We start from the raw sequence: 26,307 nt of genomic DNA on the forward strand, positions 1-26,307 counted from the left end.
ACTTCCACGCCGTTCTCTCCATCATGATGGCAAGATGAAACTACACTTCTACTGTCAGGCGGAGAACACTTGGCCTCATTTCAGTGCCAGGTGTGGGAACCCAGAACATGTCCCAGCACTCGGCATCCCGCTGCCCCTCTACAAGGTGCCCAACCTGCTCCAGGCCCCTTGCCGGGCTTTAACCGATTCCTCCCCCCCATGATTGCAAATCCCAGCGTATATGCTAACCATACCAACAAATGAGACACACGGAGCCCAGAGTGGATCATGATACATCTTTTATTCTTATTTAAAAATATTGTCCCAGGTAAGGACCATTATGCATGTGGTTTCTCCACACCCCATGGCGGGTGGCACTGTGGGGAAAACATGATCCGGAAATTGGCACAAGGACATGTCCATTATCAGCTGGATGAGGACTTAGAAGATTCACAGTTGCGTTAAGTTTCCTCGGCAGATATATCACGCGGTCTACTGGCTCATGCGTGACCGCAACATATGTGCGCAAAATAGGAAACGGGCAGATCTGGGAAGAACACATGACTTTTTTTTTTTTTTAATTCCCTACGCCAAACAAAAACAAAAAAAAAAAAACAGCAATGGGATGCGCCTTGGTAAGGCAGCTTTATTTTTCTAATGCTTGATACAGTCACAAAGCAACTCAGCACCAGAATGAATCGATCGTTCTAGAGCAAATTCTAGAAGAAAAAAAAAACTGCATAGAAGGATTTTTTATTTTTATTTGTTTTACACACCATGAACATGAATTGAAGCTCCTGACTGCAGAGCGATTCCTATACTAGGACTGATATTCGGTAACAAGACAACTATTGGATGGCACCAGTGTTGGCATAAAAGTGATCGTTGTCTGGTATTTGGGGGACAGAGCGTAGAATCCAGCTACGCCCCCGACAATGACACAGATAAGCACTGGTGACAATATGGAATGTAGAGCGGCCACAGACCGTATAAAATGGCTCCTTTCATAAGCGTGGCTTTAGATCCCAAGTCCTTTTTATTTATTTTTTATTTTTTTTAAAGGCGTCTTTCACGATATCAGTGTGCTGGTTATTAATTTCATGCATTTACTAAGCAGGCAGCTCAAAAGACGTATTGATTAATCAATCTACCCCCTCTCTTCTCTGATCAGAATGGGAGGCGATGACTATCCTTTTGCATGCACCTCTGACGTGTTTTGCATAGTCCAGCTTGCCACTGTAGAGTGGTTAGCAGGTTATCCTTACACCGGCTGTGTAAGAAGAAATGATCAGAAATACTCAGGAAAAGTCATCGGCTACCAGAAACAATGGCTTGTGATGTCTCTGTGTGGGGCTTTTATCTGTGGCACATCTGGACCTGATCCCCCCCGAGAGTCAAGTATATCCATCACAAACACGCAGTATGTCATCTATAGATCTCAGCCCAAAGGCATCAGTAGGGAGTGAGTTTGTGTCTTTATTTCAGGATTACAGATATGGATCATGGTTTATTATATATATATAGACAGCGCCTAGAGGCGATTCAGTTCGCATTGTGCGCTATATAAGTATTTCATTCATTCATTCATTCATATATGGGTTGTACCAAAAGTAATGCAAAAGTGGGTATAACGTTATTCATTTACATTGGTCGTTCAAATGTCACGTATTGGTAGAGTAACTCTTCCTCTATAGTGACTCTTCCTTCTGTAGTGACTCTTCCCCTATAGTAACTCTTCCTTCTATAGTAACTCTTCCTTCTATAGTGACTCTTCCTTCTATAGTGACTCTTCCTTCTATAGTGACTCTTCTTCTATAGTGACTCTTCTTCTATAGTGACTCTTCCTCTATAGTGACTCTTCCTTCTATAGTAACTCTTCCTCTTTAGTGACTCTTCCTTCTATAGTAACTCTTCCTCTATAGCAGGCTTTCTCAACCTTTTAACCCTAGAGGAACCCCAAAAATGGTTTTCATGTCTCGAGGAACCCTTACTAAAACCAAATCATCAGGGCTCAATAGGAACAACGCTCCTTATATCAGTGGTCAATAGGAAGAATGTCCCCTATAAAGTGGTGTTCAGAATGCAACCCTTAAAGACAGCTAAAAGGATATTTGGTGTCATGCTGCTGGCTTTGCTAAGTGGTGTGAACTTTGAACTCTGTAGGCATCATCAAATAGGTGGTTCATCAGCCACAGCTCAAGGAACCCTTAACCTCTGGAGGAACCTCAGGGTTCCACTGAACCCTGGTTGAGAATGGCTGTCCTATAGTGACTCTTCCTCTATAGTAACTCTTCCTTCTATAGTGGCTCTTCCTTCTAAAGTATCTCTTCCTCCTATAGTGACTCTTCCTCCTATAGTAACTCTTCCTCTATAGTGACTCTTCCTCCTATAGTAACTCTTCCTCTATGGTAACTCTTCCTCTATAGTAACTCTTCCTCTATGGTAACTCTTCCTCTATAGTAACTCTTCCTCTATAGTAACTCTTCCTCTATAGTAACTCTTCCTCTATAGTAACTCTTCCTCTATAGTAACTCTTCCTTCTATAGTGGCTCTTCCTTCTAAAGTATCTCTTCCTCTTATAGTGACTCTTCCTCCTATAGTAACTCTTCCTTCTATAGTGATTCTTCTTCTATAGTGACTGTTCCTCTATAGTGACTCTTCCTCCTGTAGTAACTCTTGTTTTTCATCTCAGGTAAATAATGGATTCCAAACAGAAGCAATGTACCGTTATTGAGTTCTTGACATAGGACAGTGATAGCATACCTTGGCACCCCAGATGTTTAGGAACTACATTTCCCATGATGCTCATGCATGCTGCAGTGTGGCTGAGCATCATGGGAAATGTAGTTCCAAAACATCTGGGGTGCCAAGGTTCACCATCACTGCTATAGAAGAAGAGTTACTCTACCAACATGTGAAATGTGAATGACCTGTGTAAGTTAATAAAAATGTGATGCCCGCTTTTGCATTTTATACACCTATAGATTGTACCAAACGTAATGCAAAAGTGGGCATAACTTTTTTCATTAACTTACATAGGTCGTTCTTCCTCTATAGTAACTCCTCGTCGTCTTTTTCATTGCAGGTAAATATCGGATTCCAAGCAGAAGCAATGTATAATCACTGAGTTCTTGACATAGGAGGGGTGAAGGCTGTCCAACCCTGATGGTCTTCCACTTCGTAGTTTGTCTTCAGTACTGGTTTCCATTCTTACCCATATCCAAACATTTTCACCCAGTCTGTGCACACTGTTTACAGAGATGACATCATTGATAGGGGCAATGTGCACAGATGGGTGAAGACATTTGGATATGGGTAAAAATGGAAACCAGTACTGAAGACAAACTACGAAGTGGAAGACCATCAGGGTCGGACAGCCTGCAAACCTCCTACCTATGTCGGTGATGGCGAACCTTGGCACTCCAGTTGTTTTGGAACTCCATTTCTCATGATGCTCAACTACACTGCAGAGTGCCTGAGCATCATGGGAAATTTAGTTTAAAAAAAAAAATCTGGGGTGCCAAGGTTCGCCATCACTGCTCTATAGTAATTCTTCTTGTTTTTCATTGCAGGTAAATAATGGATTCCAAGCAGAAGCAATGTGCCGTCACTGACATAGGAGGGGTGCCGGCTGTCCGACCCTGATAGTCTTCCACTTCGTAGTTTGAATTCAGTACTGGTTTCCATTCTTACCCATATCCAAACGTCTTCATCCATCTGTGCACATTGCTCATACCAATGGTGTCATCTCCATAAGTATTCTGGAGCCTTCTGTGGATGTGGGACAGCCGGCACCCCTCCTTCATCAAGAACTCATTGAAGGCACATTGCTTCTGCTTGGAATCCATTATTTACCTGCAATGAAAAAAGAAGACGAGGAGTTACTATAGAGGAAGAGTTACTTTACCAACATGTACAATTTTAATGACCTGTGAAAGTTAATAAAAACGTTTTGTCCACTTTTGCATTCCTTTCGACACAGGCCTTGTATATATTGCAGTGTTTTGCATCTTAACAGGATTTTGTCATACAGCAGTATGCCTGCTATAGAATGCTGTGACGGAAGCAGCCCCTCCAGGACCATATATTCGCTCTAGAGCAGTGCTTCCATTACCAGTCCGAGAGTCTGATTCCATCACAGGCTCCTCGAAGAGGTGTTTCACAACTTGATAGAGTCCCAAAGGCTAAGTTTACCTTTTACATTACCTGGCTCATGCAGACAAGGGGACCCGGTAGTTTAAAATATACTGTGCTGTTTTTGTAAAGATTTTGTAGGCCTTCTCTGTCACCCATGAAGCCTGGCTGAAATGCAACCCAGTGTTTACATTCCTACCTCATGCTTTATTCCCAGGTCATTGGGTGCTTACCCCCAGCACTTATTTCCAGCATCAAAGAAAGCGAGCAATCAGGGCGCTTACCCCCAGCATGAAGCAGGCAATTGGGCGCTTATTTCCAGCATCAAAGGAAGCGGGCAATTGGGGCGCTTACCCCCAGCATAAAATGAAGCAGGCTTTTTTGTGCTTACCCCCAGCATCAAAGGAAGCAGGCAATTGGGCTCTTACCCCCAGCATCAAAGGAAGCAGGCAATTGGGGCGCTTACCCCCAACATCAAAAGAAGCGAGCAATCGGGGCGCTTACCCCCAGCATCAAAGGAAGCGGGCAATTGGGGCGCTTACCCCCAGCATCAAAGGAAGCGGGCTTTTGGGCACTTACCCCCAGCATCAAAGGAACTGGGCAATTGGGGGACTTACCCCCAGCAGGCAATTGGGACGCTTACCCCCAGCATCAAAAGAAGCGGGCAATTGGGGCGCTTACCCCCATCATCAAAGGAAGCGGGCAATTGGGCGCTTATTTCCAGCATCAAAGGAAGCGAGCAATCGGGGCGCTTGCCCCCAGCATCAAAGGAAGCGGGCAATTGGGCATTTATTTCCAGCATCAAAGAAAGTGGGCAATTGGGGCGCTTACCCCCAGCATCAAAGGAAGCGGGCAATTGGGGTGCGCTTACCCCCAGCATCAAAGGAAGCGGGCACTTGGGTGCTTACCCCCAGCATCAAAGGAAGCGGGCAATTGGGCGCTTACCCCCAGCATCAAAGAAAGCAGGCAATTGGGGGCGCTTACCCCCAGCATCAAAGGAAGCGGCCTTGTTCCCTAAATGAAAAGCTTCCCAGTTGCACATTTGCCACCAGGATTCTCCCATTGTTGCAGTCCTTTCCCATCTCACTCGCTGGGTTATAACAAAGTGGCCACCAAGCCTTCGAGGACAGCTAAAGAAATTATCGCTTTAGTTGTCCTCAAAGAAGACTGCTCAGTGGCCATTTTGTTGTAGCCCATTTCCTGGGCTAAGACATAGCAATGTAAGCTTGGGCAGTATTTCGACCAGGCTTCATGGGTGACAGAAAATGCCTACAGGCATGCGTCTGCATTAAAACTAGGTATGTACTGGTATCGGGACCGATACCAAGCATTTGCGTGAGTTTCTTTCTAATATTGTCGATTATGAATATTTTTTTGAAAGCGGCACAGTGTATTTTTTAACTACTGGGTCTCTTTGTCTGCATGGGCTTGCTTACGTAAAAGGTGAACTTAACATTTATTCCTGTGCTATCTGAGCCTATTCACTTTGAGTTGGCTCAAATCGCACTGTACCAAAAGTAGTGCATGCGCTACTGTTGGTAACGCACTGCAACTGGACCACATGGTACTTGTCTGCTTCTGTACCATGCGATCCAATGCAGGCAAATGCGCTGCGTTTGTCTCGGGAGTGTTGTTCACTTAAAATTGACACCCGCTGCAGATTGCAACTGCAGTGCGCTTTGACCTTTTGTTCTGGGTTGAAGCTTAAAGTGCTTTCACATTCAGTTACACACTTCTCTTAATTTGGCTTCCAAGGAGGTTAATAATTTTACCATAGAAGCTGCTTGCTTCGGCTGACAGGAGTATTGTCAGCGGGGTCATGAAAGTGTACTCGGTCTATCTCAGCAGGTGCGTGTAATGAGCTCCCAGGTGGAAAAATCTTTAAGCCAAACTCCATGCAAAATCGATATCTCAGTTTCATATTTCAGGGACTATAGTGGTGATTATATTTCCACTTTCTGCCAAACTGTATTATGAATTCAAGACAGGGCGATACATTTGAAAAGGACAGTAAAATTAAAGTTGGGAATCCAAGAGACAGACATCCTTAGGGCCAGTGTTGGTGATTGCTCATTTCAGCACTGCTTCTCCTCCCCATACAGGTCGGGGAATGCAATGCAGCTTACAAGGGGGATGAAATACAACTGAAATGCAACTGTCCATGACCTGGAAATGATCTCAGAAGCTTCTCAAAGTTGCAGGAATTCAGCAACTGTGTAAAAAGTGCAGGCATAGTATGGGTTAAATCCAACAAGGTGCCTGCCACCTAGTGGACTTATCTCTTTAATTGACAGGTTTATTGTGCTCCAGGAAGGTAGCTTCCCAGAGCTCTCTCACGCTGGATGCTCTGGTTTCAGCTCCTTAAGGTGTAGAGTCAGTGCAGCTGCTGTGCCTGCCCAATCACAGAAGCCTTTGTATTATGTTAACTCATTCACAAAATACAAAGGCTTCTCTGAATGGAAAACAGAGAGGAGGGGAGGGCAAAACTGTGGTGTGTGTGCTTCTCTCCCTTTTCATAGTCCAGAGCGTCTCTCGTGTATTTTCTGGGAGAACCATAAATCTGTTAGACATAAATAATAGAGATAAGTCCAGGAGGTGGCATGACCCTCGTTAGACCTAACTTGTAGTATGTCTGTACTTTTTGCAAAGTTGCTGGATTCTTGTAATTCAGCTTTAAAACGTTGGTCTGCAAGAGGAATACGCCTCTACTGCAATTGACCTTGTGATTAAAAGGATGCTGCAATGATTTTGAATGGTCACAGTGCACAACATGGATGAAATATGGTGCCAGCACACACCGACAAGCTTGTTTGAAAGTTTAAAGCTCTTTATTTTTGGATGATCACATAGCCTAGAGGTCTCCAAACCTTCTAAATAAAGGGCCTGTTTATTGTCCTTCAGACTTTAGGGGGCTGGACTGCAGCCAGCGGGAGTGGATATTTTCCTGGCATCAGTAACTTTCAACACATTTAGTATAAGTTGGAGGAATAGGGCCCCATCGTTGGTATCAATGGTGCCCCATTGTTGGTGTCAAAGGGGGAAATGGTGCCCAATTGTTGACATCAGTTGGCAGAACAGTGTCCCGTATCCATGGGAGGAATAGTGCCCCATTGTTGGTATCAGTAGTAGGAATTGTGCTCCATCATTGGTATCACTGGGAGGAATAGTGCCCCATTGTTGGTATCATTGGGAGGAATAGTGCCCCATCGTTGGTGTCAATAGAAGGAATAGTGCCCCATAATTGGCATCTTTGGGAGCAATAGTGCCCCCTCGTTCGTATCATTGGGAAGAATAGTGCCCCATTGTTGATGTCAATGGAAGAAATGGTGCCCCATTGTTGACATCAGTTGGCAGAATAGTGTGTCGTATCACTGGGACAATAGTGCCCCAAAGGCCAGATAAGGGCAAGCAAAGAGCTGCATCTGGCCCCTGGGCTTCAGTTTGGAGAGCACTGACATAGACCAGCACTGTTTCAGGACCCTTTCTCGAGCATGTGAGCTGACCGCAGGGTCCCAAAACATCTCTTTTTCATCATACAAGAATAAAGAGCTTTGCTGGTGCCATATTTCCTCCATGATGATTTGATACCACCCAAAACTGAGACATCAACTTCTCATGGAGCCTTTCAACAACCAGTAGCCTATTCCTAACCTGTCACACACCATGTTGGAGGATAAACCTTCTCTTGTGTATTATTATGTTTAGTTTTTTACAATTGTTTTTTTTCTTTTTTTTTTCTTTTTTTGTTTTGTTTTAGCCATCAAGTTGCTCTGTGACTATAGTTCACTACACATCTATCATTGTGTTCATTTATTCACATAGCACAACCAACAGAAAGTCTAAAAAGCAATTAAAAAAACTAAATGTAATCTTGATAACAAAATAATACTATTTTCTTAAAATATAGCCTTGAAACAGTCTCTGCGATACAAAAGTAAGATAATATGTTTGGAGGCAAAAGAGACATCCCCCGCCGGGTGGGGGAATGGGTAAGGAGGTCCACTGGAAATGAAATAGGCCATTAGCTACAAAGCACAAAAAAAAACAACAATGACACCTACAGGGTGGGAGGACACAAGACATCTCACACTTTGTGACGCACAGCTCTGGTGGACCTGCTTCTCCTAAACGAACACAATAGTTTCATATGGATCTGTACAGACTGGCTTTCCAGCCGGCATCTGTAAACAATATTTGCAGTCAGACAATCTCCTCAGACTTCTAATGTAACGATAGAGTCATAAGACAGAAAATCGGAATTCCATCTCCCAGCTCCTTCTAATACAAAACACGGGGATACACATTGTTCTATTACACAGGTGAGGAGGGGATGAAAAAACATGACTGGTAGTTTGATAATTAAAAGAAACCTCAAAGCTACATCCTCTACTCCTCTTATATAGGGATTATCAGGAGAGCTGTTACTTGTCCTAGCTGAAGCTTCCATTGTAGTGTTATAGGATACCATTGCAAAACCCCAGGGAGGGGGTGCAAGGTCCATAGGAGACCAGACTACTGCACTTCTTCTCCGGCACTGCAGAATGGAGGATACCATTGCAAAACTCCAGGGAGTGGTACCTGGTCCAGAGGAGACCAGGCGACAGCACCTCTTCTCTGGCAGTGCTGGATGCAGGACACTATTACAAAACTCCAGGGAGTGGTGCAAGGTCCAGAGGAGACCAAACTAATGCACCTTTTCTCTGGCAGTGCAGGATGAAGAATACCATGGCAAAACTCCGGGGAGTGGTGCAAGGTCCAGAGGAGGCAAGACTAATGCACCTCTTCTCTAGTGGTGCTAGATGGAGGATACCAGTGCAAAACTCCAGGGAGTGGTGCTAGGACCAAAGGAGACCAAACTAATGCACCTCTTCTCTGGCAGTGCAGGATGAAGAATACCATGGAAAAACTCTGGGGAGTGGTGCAAGGTCCAGAAGAGGCAAGACTAATGCACCTCTTCTCTAGTGGTGCTAGATGGAGGATACCAGTGCAAAACTCCAGGGAGTGGTGCTAGGACCAAAGGAGACCAAATTAATTCACCTCTTCTCTGGCAGTACCAGTTGGAGGATACCATTGCAAAACTCCAGGGAGTGGTGCTTGGTCCACAAGAGACCAGATTAGTGCACCTTTTCAACTGGCAGTGCTGGATGAAGAATACTATTGTAAAACTCCAGGGAGTGGTGCAAGGTCAAGAGGACACCGAATTCACCTCTTCTCTGGCAGTGCCAGTTGGGGGATACCATTGCAAAACTCCAGGGAGTGGTGCTAGGTCCAGAAGAGAACAGACTAATGGACTTCATCTCTGCCAGTGCCGGATGAAAGATTCAGCTGTTACAGGAAAAAGCTTTCCTGATGGCTTCCCTTAAACTAAGCCATTTCTGTATAAATGTGAAACATGGAACTATATCACATTCAATTATCAAAAATGTGGACGTATTGGGTGTGGAGTGTCTACACCTTTCCCACTTGCATACCAGGGATAAGCTTAGATTTGGCCTGAACCCAAGTTAGTCCAAACCCCGTTAGATGTCACTGAAGGCAGGAGAGTCCCACCCCCACAGCTCCATGTATACCAAAGGGTGGGGATGCTTGTGACATCATTGACCTTATATGGCCATGTTAGGTCAGTGACATTGACCTAATCGGGCCATGTGCTCATATTAGGTCAAGTCCTGACGAACTTGGGTTTGGACTGAACCCAACCTCATCATCACAGGTGCCGATCACACAACTGCCCCATAGGTTAAGCAAGCATATCTCACATACAAAGGCACAAGCAATCCTGTATTCGTTGAATGAAATGCAGAGACAACCAGTAGGACGTATATCTGGTGATCTCCAATGAGCATGCTGCAGTCTTCCTAAACATGGTATCATGCGTTCTCCTAATCGACCTCATGAATGTAGAACTGAGGGTATCATGCAGACAAGCATTTCCTCTGAGCTGATGTAATGGTTCTCAGCACAAGATAAGGAAAGGAGGGTGTGATATTTATCTTGAGAGGTCTCCTTGTTTATCTCGGTAGTACTCCACCCAAAGAAAACACCATTAACTTGATGGGCATGTCATAGGACATCGAGGTGGACTATGCAGAAGATGCCTACAGCCTTAGATGCCTTCAAAGCAATACAGGAGGAAATACTGTTCACATACGCCATTATGTGGTAAGTTCTTCAATGACCAGCTCACCAAGCTGATCAAAAGGGTTAGGAAGGCTATTTATGTCCTGGGCTTCTCTTGACTTTACAATAATGAATAGCTTTACAGCGCAACCCTTCAGGAAAACTGCAGTGTGCTAAAACTCCCGGCTGGCCTCGTTCCCTGCACCAGGCACACCGTACACATCACACTTCCTAATACACAGACATAGACTCTCACCTATTCAAACACGTGCGTACAGATCTCTTGCGTTCTCCTACAAAAACGTCGAGACGTAGGCCTCTTGCTTCCTAAGGCTTACCACAGACCTTGAATGATGCTTGTAAGCCTTGAAAAAAAACACAGACACACACCCTACACCTCTGAGGTTAAAGGAAAGGTATAGTGTTTTTCCAGATTTCTGTGTCTAAATTAGGAATAAAAAAATGTAGAATATGTATTTCATTTTATCTCGTTATATATGAAATACTGCTCACAAATATTTCATGTTTACATTCTGCAACCAGCAAGGGTGCATGCGTGAATCTGGTACTTTTGGGTTTCAGGTCGCTTGCTTACAGCTATGGTGTGAATACAAACCTGAACAGATGGATTTCAGGTTTCACACCACAGATAACTGACTCGGAGGGGAGGAGGAACACGCCATAGAAATGTGACGGCAGAAAAAAAAAAAAGACCTAGTGGTCCATCGAGTCTGCCTGTTTTATACATGTGTTTTTTTTCAATAACTGTATGATTGTATAGGTCGATACTTGTCCCAAGCACGTTTGAAACATTTACTGTTGACTGTCTCACTACCTCTGCTGGAAGTTTATTCCAAGTATCAACTACCCTTTCAGTAAAATAATACATTCTAGTTTTGAACTTTCCTCCAGTTAGTTTGAGGTCATGTCCCCGTGTTCTTGATTTTGTTTTCATTATGAAAATCCTGCTCTCCTGAACCTTATGCACCCCCTTGATGTATGTAAAGGTTTCATTCATGTCTCATCTTTAGACTCGTTCTGTCTTATCAATATCTTTTTGTAAGCAGGGTCTCCAGAACTGGACACAATATTCGAAATGAGGTGTCACTAAAGATCTATATAGGGGAATCAGGACCTCTTTCTGGTGATCCTTCTAGTGGTATAAAAATCTGTATAGAGGAATCAGGAAATACTTCCTCCTGCTGGTGATTCCTCTAGTAATATAAAGATCTACTGTATATAGAGGATTCAGGACCTCCTTTGTCCTGCTGGTGACCCCTCTAGTGATGTAAAGATCTATATAGGGGAATCAGGACATCCTTCCTCCTGCTGGTGATTCCTCTAGTGATATAAAGATCTATATATATAGAGGAATCAGGACCTCCTTCCTCCTGCTTGTGATCCCTCTAGTGATATAAAGATCTATATAGGGGAATCTGTACCTCCTTCCTCCTGTTGCTGACCCCTCTAGTGATATAAAGATCTATAGAGGGGAATCAGGACCTCCTGCTGGTGATCCCTCTAGTGATATAAAGATCTATATAGGGGAATCTGTACCTCCTTCCTCCTGTTGCTGACCCCTCTAGTGATATAAAGATCTATAGAGGGGAATCAGGACCTCCTGCTGGTGATTCCTCTAGTGATATAAAGATCTATATAAAGGAATCAGGACCTCCTGCTGGTGATTCCTCTCTTGATCAGGACCTCCTGCTGGTGATTCCTCCAGTACTTTAACGCTATATATAGAGGAATCAGGACATTCCTCCTGGTGACTCCTCTCTTGATATAAAGATCTATATAGAGGAATCAGGACCTGCTTCTGGTGATTTTTCCAGTAAAATAAAGATCTATATAGAGGAATCAGGACCTCCTTTCTCCTGCTGGTGATCCCTCTAGTGATATATAGATCGACATAGGGGAATCAGGGCCTCCTTCCTCCTGTTGGTGAGCCCTCTAGTGATATAAAGATCTATATAGAGTAATCAGAACTTCCTTCCTCCTACTGATGATCCCTTTCATACTCATACACTTAGACCTCTCTGCTGCCTTTGACACAGTTGACCACCTGCTCCTCCTCAGAAAATTACACTCCCTTGGCCTCTGTGATTCTGCATTATCCTGGTTCTCCTCCTATCTATCTCAGCGCACCTTCAGTGTCACTTACAACTCCATCTCCCCCACTCCTCTTCCTGTTGGGGTACCCCAAAGGTCTGTCCTTGGGCCCCTCCTATTCTCTCTCTATACCTCTTCCCTGGGCCAGTTGATAGCCTCTTATGGCTTCCAATACCACCTCTATGCCAACGACACCCAGATCTATCTCTCCACTCCTAAACTCACCCCCTCAATCACCTCACGGATCTCAAACTTACTGGGTGACATATCGGTATGGATGTCATACCACATTCTCAAACTCAATCTTTCTAAAACTGAGCTTGTTATATTTCCTCCTTCACGACCCCCCCCCCCCCCCCATGACTTCACCATTAAGATCAAAAGAACAACCATTGGTCGCTCCACACATGCCAGGGTAATGGCTGTAATCCTTGACTCTGACCTCTCCTTCAGCCCCCATATCCAATCACTGGCTAAATCCTGCCACCTTAACCTCCACAACATCTCCAGAATTTGACCCTTCCTGACTAACAGCACAAAACAACGTATTCACTCCTTGGTACTTTCCCGCCTCGACTACTACAACTCTCTCCTTAATGGCCCACCCTTACGCAGGCTATCCCCCTTCAGTCTATTATGAATGCTGCTGCTAGACCAATACACCTCACTAACCGATCCGTGACTGCTGCTCCTCTCCGCCAATCCCTTCACTGGCTTCCCCTCCCCCACTGTATAAAATTCAAAATATTAACCACAACATACAAGGCCATCCACAACATCGCCCCCAGCTACATCACCAACCTCATCTGCAGATATCACCCAAATCGTCCCCTCCGCTCCTCCCAGAACCTCCTGCTCTCTAGCTCCCTTGTTACCTCCTCTCATGCTCGCCTTCAGGACTTCTCCAGAGCCTCTCCCATCCTCTGGAACTCCCTGCCCCAGCCCCTACCCTGTCCACCTTTAGGAGATCCCTGAAAACTAATTTATTCAGGGAAGCCTATCCCACACCCACCTAACTGTCCCTGAGCCACCCCCATCAAATCATTCTCTGCAGCTATTACCTTTTGTACCACCAACCCCTCCCTTTAGAATGTACAAGCCGGGCCCTACTGTTCTTTCTGTATTGAACTGTACTGTAATTGTGTTGTCCCCCCTTTACACTGTAAAGCACTGCTCAAACTTCTGGCACTATATGATTTGTGTATAATAATATAAAGATCTATATAGAGGTATCAGGACCTCCTTCCTCCTGCTGGAGAACCCTCTAGTGATATAAAGGTCTATATAGAGGAATCAGGACCTCCTTCCTCCTGCTGGTGAACCCTCTAGTGATATAAAGGTCTATATAGAGTAATCAGGACCTCCTTCCTCCTGCTGGTGATCCCTCTAGTGATATAAAGATCTATATAGAGGAATCAGGACCTCCTTCCTCCTGCTGGTGAACCCTCTAGTGATATAAAGGTCTATATAGAGTAATCAGGACCTCCTTCCTCCTACTGATGATCCCTCTAGTGATATAAAGATCTATATAGAGGAATCAGGACCTCCTTCCTCCTGCTGGTGATCCCTCTAGTGATATAAAGATCTATATAGAGGAATCAGGACCTCCTTCCTCCTGCTGGTGACCCCTCTAGTGATATAAAGACCTATATAGAGGAATCAGGACCTCCTTCCTCCTGCTGGTGACCCCTCTAGTGATATAAAGATCTATATAGAGGGATTGGGACCTCCTTCCTCCCGCTGGTGATCCCTCTAGTGATATAAAGATCTATATAGAGGAATCAGGACCTCCTTCCTCCCGCTGGTGATCCCTCTAGTGATATAAAGATCTATATAGAGGAATCAGGACCTCCTTCCTCCTACTGATGATCCCTCTAGTGATATAAAGATCTATATAGAGGAATCAGGACCTCCTTCCTCCTGCTGGTGATCCCTCTAGTGATATAAAGATCTATATAGAGAAATCAGGACCTCCTTCCTCCTTCTGGTGATCCCTCTAGTGATATAAAGATCTATATAGAGGAATCAGGACCTCCTTCCTCCTGCTGGTGATCCCTCTAGTGATATAAAGATCTATATAGAGGAATCAGGACCTCCTTCCTCCTGCTGGTGACGCCTCTAGTGATATAAAGATATTTATAGAGGAATTAGGACCTCCTTCCTCCTGCTGTTGACCCCTCTAGTGATATAAAGATCTATATAGAAGAATCAGGACCTCCTTCCTCCTGCTGGTGATCCCTCTAGTGATATAAAGATCTATATAGAGGAATCAGGACCTCCTTCCTCCCGCTGGTGACCCCTCTAGTGATATAAAGATCTATAGAGAGGAATCAGGACCTCCTTCCTCCTACTGATGATCCCTTTAGTGAGCCACCCACAGGTGCAGAGCTGGTGCTGGGCTTTCTAATTAGACAGCCCACATACACTTGCACACACAGTAACATGGACGCTCCCTGTATTAAATGTTTATTTGTAAACATTTAAATTTTAAAAAAATTATATAAAATATCAGTTTACAAACTTTCATAAAAAAAGAAACACTGTAACTTCCCTTTAAGTCCGTGCTTACACTGAAGACTCGTATACACATCTCCATCATGGATGATCTGCTTTTTTCTGATATGTACATAGTATATGTGACATACGATGGCATAAACATAATGGGCAGATATGTAGCATACATACAGAGCACACAGTTTCTCCTAATTCATCCAATCAGAATACACACATCTCCTTCACCGCGCACACAGATAGAATTCAGACATTCCAACAGACCCCCCCCCCCCTCCCTCAGTTAAAATAACGATCGAACACAAACGCGTTGCCCTAATGCATGGGTTCCAAGAACACGCATGATGAGACCATGGTACACAATGGGGGTAACGTTCTAAACGTAGAATCATCACGACGTGGTGGTAAGCTGTCCGTATAATTGGCCAATGAAATGAAGAAAATACATAAAAAATTAAAGATGGACGCAGATATATATATATATATATATATATATATATATATATATATATACTGGGCATGCGTCACCTTGTTGTGTACTATTACCACCCACTCAGTGTGATATGGTACACTCCTGCGTGTCCGAGATCACTGCCCCATACTCCTCACTGAGACTTGTGTTGGCAACACTGATAATTGCCTCTTCAGCTCCAGCAAACTTCAGCCTTGTTCCGGGTATCCATGTATGCATGTGATCTGTAGTTGAAGTCCGTTTTTTGTTTTTTTTTATGTAAATGGGTTCCATGTGCTCAGTTTGGCTTAAATGGGCCGAGCGCATACATTCTACTCGAGAGAACACTCGCCACTTATGTACAGCACAGTGGGGTTTATTTACTAAAGCTGAACAGTGCACAATCAGGCTCACTTCTGCATAGAAACCAATCAGCTTCCAGGTTTTATTGCCAAAGCTTAACTGAACAAGCTGAGGTTAAAAGCTGATTGGCTGCCATGCACAGCTGCACCAAATTCTTGAGTGCACCAGTTTAAGTAAATCTACCCTCAATGATTCCAGGTACACCTGATTTTAGGATCTGTCCGTGGCCACACATTGGATGGAGCCCTTACATGTACGGTCATATTCGGCAAACTGATTTTAATGTGCAATAATGCAAATGTATTGAAACCCATTGCAGGCTCACAGACCACTGGGCTCTAATTTTAATGCTGGCATTCGCCTGACATTGCTGACTTACCCAACTTTCCTGGTGTCAACATGGCAGCATACATGTGGTAGTATACCTCCACAGACTGGCGTCAGAAAAAAGAAAATTACGGTAATTATCTGATACAATTTTGTGGTCATCGGAATCCAAATTTGCCTTATCAGCCTTCTATCACACACTCTGGAATTGCAGGCTGAGTGTTCTCTTTTTTTGGGTGCTGCGCCCCCCCCCCCCTCCCACATCGTAGGTTCCCTGTTGCCTGGAGTTTCTCTTTACACCATTTAAATCTCTGAACTAATGTCTAGTGTCACATTCTGACAGCAACTATTTATACATGAAGAGTGCAGGCAGGCTGTGTCTATACAGCTAGCTATTGCAGCAAAGCTAATCTGCTTTGGTTGATAGGCAGGTGCTACAACGCTATCCTGCTCAAGCTTAGATTAGACATTATATTTCTGATGGATAATGCATTAAAGCATGAAATATTTGGCCAGTGAGACTACCTTTTAATTTTCTAAAATAGAAGCTGGTTTTTGGAAAGAACAATACATTAGACCAGGGTGAGCAATCTGTGGCCCTCCAGCTGTTGCAGAACAACAAGTCCTATCGTGCTTCTGCCTCTGGGAGTCATGATTGTAACTGCCAGTCTTGCAATGTATCATGGGACATATAGAGTCATGCTTGTAACTGTCAATCTTGCAATGCCTCATGGGACATGCAGAGTCATGCTTGTAACTGTCAGTCTTGCAATTAGGGTTGCCACCTGTCCAGGATTCACCCGGACAGTTAAGGTTTGGAATCTTGTGTCCGGGTTTCAGTCTGCCTGAAACCCGGACACATTATTTAGACTGGGCTGTGGCTCCCCAAGTAACTGAGAAACCTTGGATTACGAGCATAACCCGCTCCAGGAGAATGCTTGTATTTCAAAGCACTCGCATATCAAAGCGAGTTTCCCCATAGAAGTCTATGGAAATGAAGATAATTTGTTCCGCATTGACTTCTATTGCATGCAATACCGCATGTGGCCAGAGGTGGGGGGGGGGGGGCGCCAGATATACTCGGGGACAAGTCGGCTGAACTCGGAAAGCCTTGGAAACACTCAGGAACTGAGCGTTTCCGACTATTTCTAAGTGATTCAGAGTATTTCCAAATGGCTCCGAACAGTTGCAAAACGTTCCGAGTGTCCCCGGCGCCCCCCCGCCTTTCAAAACGCCCGTCAACCATGTTACTCATTAACCAAGGTTCCACTGTAGTCACACAAAAATCTGTTGCCATTCGGGAGCTGTGGGCCGCTGTCTGGAGGCAGGTTTGGCATCAGGGGGGGCCATGATGTCAGAAAGAGCAGTTTGGCCACACCCACTGTTTGCCACAGCAAGCTGCATTACCACTCTCCTTGGGGCACCCAAAGGTGTCCCAGGTCTTTTATAATCCTATTGTGTATACTACGAAAACAAATGTGCCCTGTGCCGCTAAAGTGTTCGGGTTTGGCTTGAAGAAAAGGTGGCAACCCTACTTGCAATGCCTCATGGGACATGTAGAGTCATGCTTGTAATTGTCAGTCTTGCAATGCCTCATGGGACATGTAGAGTCATGCTTGTAATTGTCAGTCTTGCAATGCATCATGGGACATGTAGAGTCATGCTTGTAGTCTTGCAATGCCTCATGGGACATGTAGAGTCATGCTTGTAGTCTTGCAATGCCTCATGGGACATGCAGAGTCATGCTTGTAATTGTCAGTCTTGCAATGCATCATGGGACATGTAGAGTCATGCTTGTAGTCTTGCAATGCCTCATGGGACATGTAGAGTCATGCTTGTAGCCTTGTAATGCCCCATGGGACATGTAGAGTCATGCTTGTAGCCTTGTAATGCCCCATGGGACATGTAGAGTCATGCTTGTAGCCTTGTAATGCCTCATGGGACATGCAGAGTCATGCTTGTAATTGTCAGTCTTGTAATGCCTCATGGGTCATGTAGAGTCATGCTTGTAGTCTTGCAATGCCTCATGGGACATGCAGAGTCATGCTTGTAATTGTCAGTCTTGCAATGCCTCATGGGTCATGCAGAGTCATGCTTGTAGTCTTGTAATGCCTCATGGGTCATGTAGAGTCATGCTTGTAGTCTTGATTGCATCATGGGATATGTAGAGTCATGCTTGTAGTCTTGTAATGCCCCATGGGATATGTAGAGTCATGCTTGTAGTCTTGTAATGCCTCATGGGTCATGTAGAGTCATGCTTGTAGTCTTGTAATGCCTCATGGGACATGCAGAGTCATGCTTGTAGTCTTGTAATGCCTCATGGGTCATGCAGAGTCATGCTTGTAGTCTTGTAATGCCTCATGGGACATGCAGAGTCATGCTTGTAGTCTTGTAATGCCTCATGAGTCATGTAGAGTCATGCTTGTAGTCTTGTAATGCCCCATGGGTCATGCAGAGTCATGCTTGTAGTCTTGTAATGCCTCATGGGTCATGCAGAGTCATGCTTGTAGTCTTGATTGCATCATGGGATATGTAGAGTCATGCTTGTAGTCTTGTAATGCCCCATGGGATATGTAGAGTCATGCTTGTAGTCTTGTAATGCCTCATGGGACATGCAGAGTCATGCTTGTAGTCTTGTAATGCCTCATGGGTCATGCAGAGTCATGCTTGTAGTCTTGATTGCATCATGGGATATGTAGAGTCATGCTTGTAGTCTTGTAATGCCCCATGGGATATGTAGAGTCATGCTTGTAGTCTTGTAATGCCTCATGGGACATGTAGAGTCATGCTTGTAGTCTTGTAATGCCTCATGGGACATGCAGAGTCATGCTTGTAGTCTTGTAATGCCTCATGGGTCATGCAGAGTCATGCTTGTAGTCTTGTAATGCCTCATGAGTCATGTAGAGTCATGCTTGTAGTCTTGTAATGCCCCATGGGTCATGCAGAGTCATGCTTGTAGTCTTGTAATGCCTCATGAGTCATGCAGAGTCATGCTTGTAGTCTTGTAATGCCCCATGGGTCATGCAGAGTCATGCTTGTAGTCTTGTAATGCCTCATGAGTCATGTAGAGTCATGCTTGTAACTGTCAATCTTGCCAAGTCTCATGGGACATGTAGTCTTGCGTGTAACTGCCAGTCTTGCATTGCGTTATGGGAAATGTAAACCAAAAAGACCAAATTTAGGTGCCGCTCAGGTAGAGAGGTAAAGTCCACCTCTGTGAGTGCAGGCAGGGACAGGGAGCTGGTCCTGGGTCCAAGCTGCAGCAATGTCAAAGGAAATGATCCATAAGACACGCATCATTAAGCGGACCCATGTGCATGAATTGAGATGAATGGCAGCCTCAGCCTAAACTCCAGCCAGGCCACGCCCTCAACACATTTCGCTCCCCCCCTTTGAAGCTTAATCATGGGGATCATGTGATAACGGTGTGCGGCTCTTGGGAAATGTAGTTCCACAACAGCGGCAGGGCTGCAGCTTGCCCACCACTGCATTAGACCATTAAATGTAAAAAAAAAAAAACAATTTGAACATACAATGGTCAATTAAAATCCTGTCTCCCTTCACTATATCTAAATATGGTTGGATACAGTAGATATCATTGATATAAAATAGACTGCCATTTATATACGCACTTCGTAAAATTTAAAAACATTGTTTCTATTTCTTAGCATGCAGTACTCCCAGTCAGCCTCTAGATGTCCCCGCCGCAGTTGGTGTCAGTGCAGTATAATACTGACATTCCTGTGCAGTGGCAGTTGGATGTATTTATGTCATTATACAAAATGTTTGTTAAAATTGTAACAATGAACGGCACGACTGATGAAACAGATACAGCCCTATTTTATAGACTACGTCCGTATTTCTAGATCTGTGACATCACCCTACATGATTAATACAGATTAAAAATTAAATAAAAAGCGCTAAGACTATTTTTGTCCCCTGACCTCGGCTAACCGTTTACTTTTCCCATTACGTATAAAAGGAGAGGTCTGAGTTACATGATAATACGTTTGTGGAATGGAGGGATCAGCCTTTGTTAGTCCTGGCTTCCCGCCTATAATATGATTCCGTGATCCGGTTATCTTTATTTACAGACTCTCCAAATTCAGCAGCGACCTGACTTCTTCTTCCTTCGTGGCAGAGGGGGCTCGTTCACATGTGTTTTGATCTCCGATAAGCGATCTGCAATAAGATCGCTCTTCGGAGAGCATTTGCCAGGCGGTGAGGAGGCGGTACCCCTTGAATCCCGCACTACTGAGGCTTACATGAATGGCTTACATGTATCCGGTGCTACTCTAAGGTGGTTTTCCTTCTAAAGCCACAAATCATCGTGACCATCAGTGGCGGCACGTCCATACGAGGCGCAAGGGAGCTGCCCCCCTAATGCATGCGACCGGCCCCTAATCTACATGCGGGGGTACCAGACACATGGATTTCAGGCTGGGTTCACACTGCGGCGGCTAGGAGACCCGGATGTGATTCGCACCGCACTGCAGTGCAAATCACATCCGATCTCTGTGCGATGCGAGTTCAGCCATACAGATAGTATACAGATAGTATACAGATAGTATGGCTGAATTCGCATCGCACCCGCCACAAACTCGCACGGGACCCTTTTTTTTGGTCCGCAGCAGAATCAGATCGCATTGGGTGTTCACACCATGCGATCCGATTCCTGTCCGAGTTTGCAGATCGCACTGCGATATGCGAACTGATCTGGGGGCGTCATTAACGTTTCACTGACACTCCCAGCAGTCCGCATAGGGCAGTGTGAACTGCCGGCGGGAGGTATGCGATGCGGGAACCCGCCGCGGATTCGCGGCGTTCCCGCATCGCTTCAGTGTGAACCCAGCCTTAATGTTTCTTTTTTTTTTTTTTTGTTCCTTTTTGAAGCACATGATTAAAGCCTGAGGCTCTAATTGGCTTAAAACAAGGGTGGGCACAGGCTGCAGAGCACCGCACCCTGAGACCACCCACTTGTGTGACATTAAGCAAATTAATATTTGCTATTGCTAATATCTTCCTGTTTCTCCTCCCAACCAATCAGGAAGCGGCTCCTGAGACATGATTGGCCGGGAGTCCTAAGACCCCATTGCTCCAGGACTACTAGACCCGATTGGCCGGGAGGAGAAGCAGTGACTGATGGGACACGGTGGAGATGCAAGGGGGGGGGGGGGGAGCTGCAGCCACAACCTGGATAGGGTAAGTGCCAATTGATCAGCGAGCGAGCCTGCAACTGGGGGGGGGGGGGGGTGTGGTGGCGTTTCTGTTTTGCGTCCTCCTGACCGATGGAGCACCGGCCGCCACTGGTGAACATGGCATGTTGAACCGTCAAAATCTGAGCGTGGGTACCATGCCCCGCATCCCCAGAATTTGGAATGTGTACACCCCCAGACACCGCCTCTGCAGTGTAGCAGTTTGGGGCTGTAAAAAGTGTGGCTCAGCCGTGAGATTTTACTGTGCCCCCCCAACCTCACATGGGACATAGCCCAAAGGCAACGGGAAGATGACTTCCATTGATTAGTATTATTAGTGCTGTTTTGCTTTATTAAACAAAGGATTATGGGTATGATTTACTAAAGACTGTTCACTTTGCAACTGAATTTTCCCCAGAGAATGAGGTGAAGCTCTGCTGACTTGCATCATCCAATCATGTGCAAGGAAAAATTAGTATTTTTATTTTTTATTTTTATTCATTTTCCTTGGGCATTCTTTGCAAAGTGAATTTTGAACAAGCTCTGGAGAAAATGTCCTTGCAAAGTGCAACTTCCCCCTATGTATAAGGGGGGAGTGGGTATAAATAGATCTTATAGGTGCATTTTATAAACACGAATATTCCCTTAGCCACTTCCCGACCGGCGCACGCCGATGTACGTCGGCGGAATGGCACGGGCAGGCATATTGGCGTACAGGTATGTCCAGTTTTAAATGCCGCCCTGCCATCGCGTGCGCGCCGAGCTCACGTGCCGGCCGGGACCCCCGTGAGTCCGGTCGCGGGTCCCGCAGACTCGATTGTCTCACGGGGGCGGCTGATCGAGGAGATGCCGTTGTAAACAGCATCTCCCCGTTCTGCCTAGCAACAAGTGACGCTGATCTCTGCTCCATGTGATTGGAGCAGAGATCAGTGTACACTAAATGAAAGCCCAGCCCCCCCCCCACAGTTAGTAACACACCCCTAGGAACACTTAACCCCTACACTGCCACCCACTGGTTAACCCCTCCACTGCCAGTGTCATTTACACAGGAATCACTGCATTTGTATAGCACTGATTGCTGTATAAATGACAATAGTCCCAAAAGTGTGTCAAAAATGTCCGATGCGTCCGCCGTAATGTCGCAGTCACAATAAAAATCGCTGATCGCCGCCATTACTAGTAATAAAAAAAAATATTAATAAAAATGCCATAAACTATCCCCTATTTTGTAAACGCTATAACTTTTGCGCAAACCAATCAATAATCGATTATTGCGATTTTTTTTTTTTACCAAAAATATGTAGAAGAATACGTATCGGCCTAAACTGAGGGAAAAAAAATGTTTTTTATATATTTTTGGGGGATATTTATTATAACAAAAAGTAGAAAATAATGCGTTTTTTTTTTTTTTTTTTCAAAATTGTCGCTCTATTTTTGTTTATAGCGCAAAAAATAAAAACCGCAGGAGGTGATCAAATACCACCAAAATAAAGCTCTATTTGTGGGGGGAAAAAAAAAAAGGACGTCAATTTTGTTCTGGAGCCACGTCGCACGACCGCGCAATTGTCAGTTAAAGCGACGCAGTGCCGGATCGCAAAATGTGCTCTGGTCTTAAGCCAGCAAAATGGTCCGGGGGGCTGAAAGTGGTTAAACTTCAGGTCCGCCATGCACACCCCTGGTTAACGTGCTATCAGTGCTGCCACCTACAGGCACCTTCTAGCCAGGTGTGTAGGAACCTGAAGACGAACAATGGGCTTGCGTGTTTCCTGGAGCTGAGCAGGCTGGTCGGACTTGATGGGGGCGATACAGAAGGAACTACAAAGCAGATCTGACCCCTCCCCCCCCCCCCCCATGCAATGTATCAGAGGCACCCTGCACCTCTATCATACCCTCATACACCCATGCACACCCCCACAGAACCCTCAGCAAAGGGCTGACCTTTGAACCGGGACGGGTAGACAAGACAAGTGTGAGAAAGGAAGGACACTGGAAGACATCACTCCTCACGTACACTTTTAGGGTCTCTATGAGATCAGGAGTCGATGAGGCGGGTGATGGGGTGTAGTTTGCAGGACACCCACCGTCGCAGGGGACAGAAGTACTGATAGTGGAACTGCTGGAATTCGGGGGTGAGCCGGATGTCCCTCAGAAAGGCCAACTCCAGGTCAGACTCGGCCAAGACCACCAGCAGCAGGAGCAACGCCAGCAGCAGGCACAGCGTGACCGCCAGCAGCCGGAGGACGCTCTGGAGAAACGTGTTTTCCTGCTCGGGCTCGGCTTCCCTCGGGGCGGATCCCTCCGGCCCCGGCAGCGCTGGCGGAGGGGCCTCCGCGTCGGGGGAGGCGGGAGCGGCGGCCGGCTCGCTCTCCTCGTCCTTGGCGGCGCACGTGGTTCCGTTCACTTGCTGGCCGGCGGATAAGTCCAGGTTGGACTCGCACACGGGGGTTGGGAGGATGCTGCAGCAGGGAGTGTACGCCTCGTCGCTGAACACCATCTCGCGAGATCCTCGGGGAGTCAGAATATCAACGTGGTCCGAAAAACGCACCGGGGTGGAGTGGGCGCTGTCACGGAGGGACTCCAGACCTGGAGAGGGGGGAGGGGGAGGGGGGGGGGGGAGAGGAGAGGAGAGGGGGGGTTAAAATGGACAAGCAAAACACATGAGAAGGAGCACAGACAGATTTCTAGACATGTGCGATTCGTCTCGTTACAAATCAAAATTCGGACAAAGTTTTCGTTAAAACAAAATGTATTTCCTAATTTCCGAATCGCAAAAACAATCCAAAATAAAATGATAATGAAACAAATTATATGAATTTGAAATGGGAAAATGTTGCAATATATACAGGAAGGAATACATGTGAAAAAAAAAAGGTGATGATTCCTATCTAGGCTGCTTCATAGAATAGAATACAACAGAATAGAAAAGAATAGAAGAAAACAGAATAGAATATAAAATAAAGAAACTAAATAGACTATTATTATTATACAGGATTTATATAGCGCCAATAATTTGCGAGGCGCTTTACAAAATAAAGGGAGACAGTACAGCAACCATACAATTCAATACAAGAAGGTTATACGGGTCCTTATCCTAGGAGCTCACAATCTAATTCTATTCCTTTATTTTAAATGATATGCTATTTTATTCTATTATTTTGTATTCTATCCTTTAATTGTCAATCCTATTCTATTGTTTTCTACTTTATTCTGTTTTATTCTATTCTATTTTTTTTATATTCTTTGCTTTACTGTTCTATTCTAATATAGTCTATTCCATTTCTTTATTTTCTATCCTGTTTTATTCTATTCTATTCACCTCTGGTGAAACAAACGGTAGTGTAACTGTGGGGGATGAACTGACGGGAGAAATAGAATATTCGGTTGTTAGCTGAAGGCAGGATGCGCCTCCCTGAAGAGATGAGATTTCAGGAACTGCCTAAAAGTGAACAGAATAGGAGATAGCTGGACAGATTGGGGTAGTGAGTTCCAGAAGAGGGGAGAGGCTCTGGAGAAGTGCTGGAGACGAGCATGGGAAGAGGAGACGAGGGAGCTAGAAAGCAGGAGGTCTTGGGAGGAGCGGAGAGGACAGTTTGGGTGAAAAGACTAGAATAGAATAGAATAGAACAGAATAGGAGTAGAATAAAATAGAATAGTAAAGAATAGAATACAATAGAATAAAACAGAATAGCATAAAATACAATAGAATATAAAATAAAAGGATAGCATAGAATAAAACAGAATAGAACATAAAGGAATGGAATAGACTATATTAGAATAGAATAGTAAAGCAATGAATATAAAAAAATAGAATAGATTAGAATAAAACAGAATAAAGTAGAAAACAGTACAATAGAATAAAACATAGGATAGGAGATAGCTGGACAGATTGGGGTAGTGAGTTCCAGAAGAGGGGAGAGGCTCTGGAGAAGTGCTGGAGACGAGCATGGGAAGAGGAGACAAGGGAGCTAGAAAGCAGGAGGCCTTGGGAGGAGCGGAGAGGACAGATTGGGTGAAAAGACTAGAATAGAATAGAAAAGAACAGAATAGGAGTAGAATAGTAAAGAATAGAATACAATAGAATAAAACAGAATAGCATAAAATACAATAGAATATAAAATAAAAGGATAGCATAGAATAAAACAGAATAGAACATAAAGGAATGGAATAGACTATATTAGAATAGAATAGTAAAACAATGAATATAAAAAAATAGAATAGATTAGAATAAAACAGAATAAAGTAGAAAACAGTACAATAGAATAAAACAGAATAGCGTAAAATACAATAGAATATAAAATAAAAGGATAGCATAGAATAAAACAGAATATATTAGACTATATTAGAATAAAATAGTAAAGCAAAGAATATAAAAAAATAGAATATTTAGAAGAAAATAGAATAAAATAGAAAACAATACAATAGAATAAAACAGAATAGCGTAAAATACAATAGAATATAAAATAAAAGGATAGCATAGAATAAAACAGAATAGAAAATAAATAAATGGAATAGACTATATTAGAATAGAATAGTAAAGCAATGAATATAAAAAAATATAGAATAGATTAGAATAAAACAGAATAAAGTAGAAAACAATACAATAGAATAAATCAGAATAGCGTAAAAAAAAATAGAATATAAAATAAAAGGATAGGATAGAATAAAACAGAATAGAAAATAAAGAAATGCAATAGACTGTATTAGAATAGAATAGTAAAGCAAAGAATATAAAAAAAATTTTAATAGATTAGAATAAAACAGAATAAAGTAGAAAACAATAAAATAGAATAGAAATTTAAAGAATAGAATACAAAATAACAGAATAAAATAGCATATCATTTAAAATAAAGGAATAGAATAGAACAGAATAGAAAATAAAAGACTAAAATAGAATATAACGAATATAGCCGTCTTCCGAAATTCAAATAGATTTCAAAATAACGAATATACGAAACAAATTCCGAAAATTTATCATTCTAACATACAGAATATGACAAAACAAAATGATTAACTTAACAAATGAATCAGAAATGAAACAAATGTCTCCATCGTTTAATTTTCTATTCTGTTTTATTGTTTTCTACTTTATTCTGTTTTATTCTAATCTATTCTGTT

At 44.0% G+C, this 26,307-nt stretch overlaps 1 protein-coding gene across 1 annotated transcript in view; it reads right to left on the reverse strand.

Annotated features, from left to right (window-relative positions):
- Window positions 1–261: 261 nt before the first annotated feature.
- The window catches only part of FRMD5 (FERM domain containing 5), a 198,885-nt gene continuing 172,839 nt past the window's right edge, over window positions 262–26,307 (reverse strand). The window contains exons 14-15 of the mRNA XM_077472651.1: window positions 23,204–23,775; window positions 262–3,834 (exon numbers count right to left, since the gene is read on the reverse strand). Coding sequence (XP_077328777.1) covers window positions 23,225–23,775 — 551 coding nt within the window. The 3' untranslated portion in view covers window positions 262–3,834; window positions 23,204–23,224. The remainder of the gene's footprint in view (window positions 3,835–23,203; window positions 23,776–26,307) is intronic.

The sequence above is a fragment of the Lithobates pipiens genome, unplaced genomic scaffold (assembly GCF_037356315.1).
Source record: "Lithobates pipiens isolate NorthernLeopardFrog02 unplaced genomic scaffold, aLitPip1_a1.2 Scaffold_8, whole genome shotgun sequence".
In the NCBI taxonomy this organism is placed as follows: domain Eukaryota; kingdom Metazoa; phylum Chordata; class Amphibia; order Anura; family Ranidae; genus Lithobates; species Lithobates pipiens.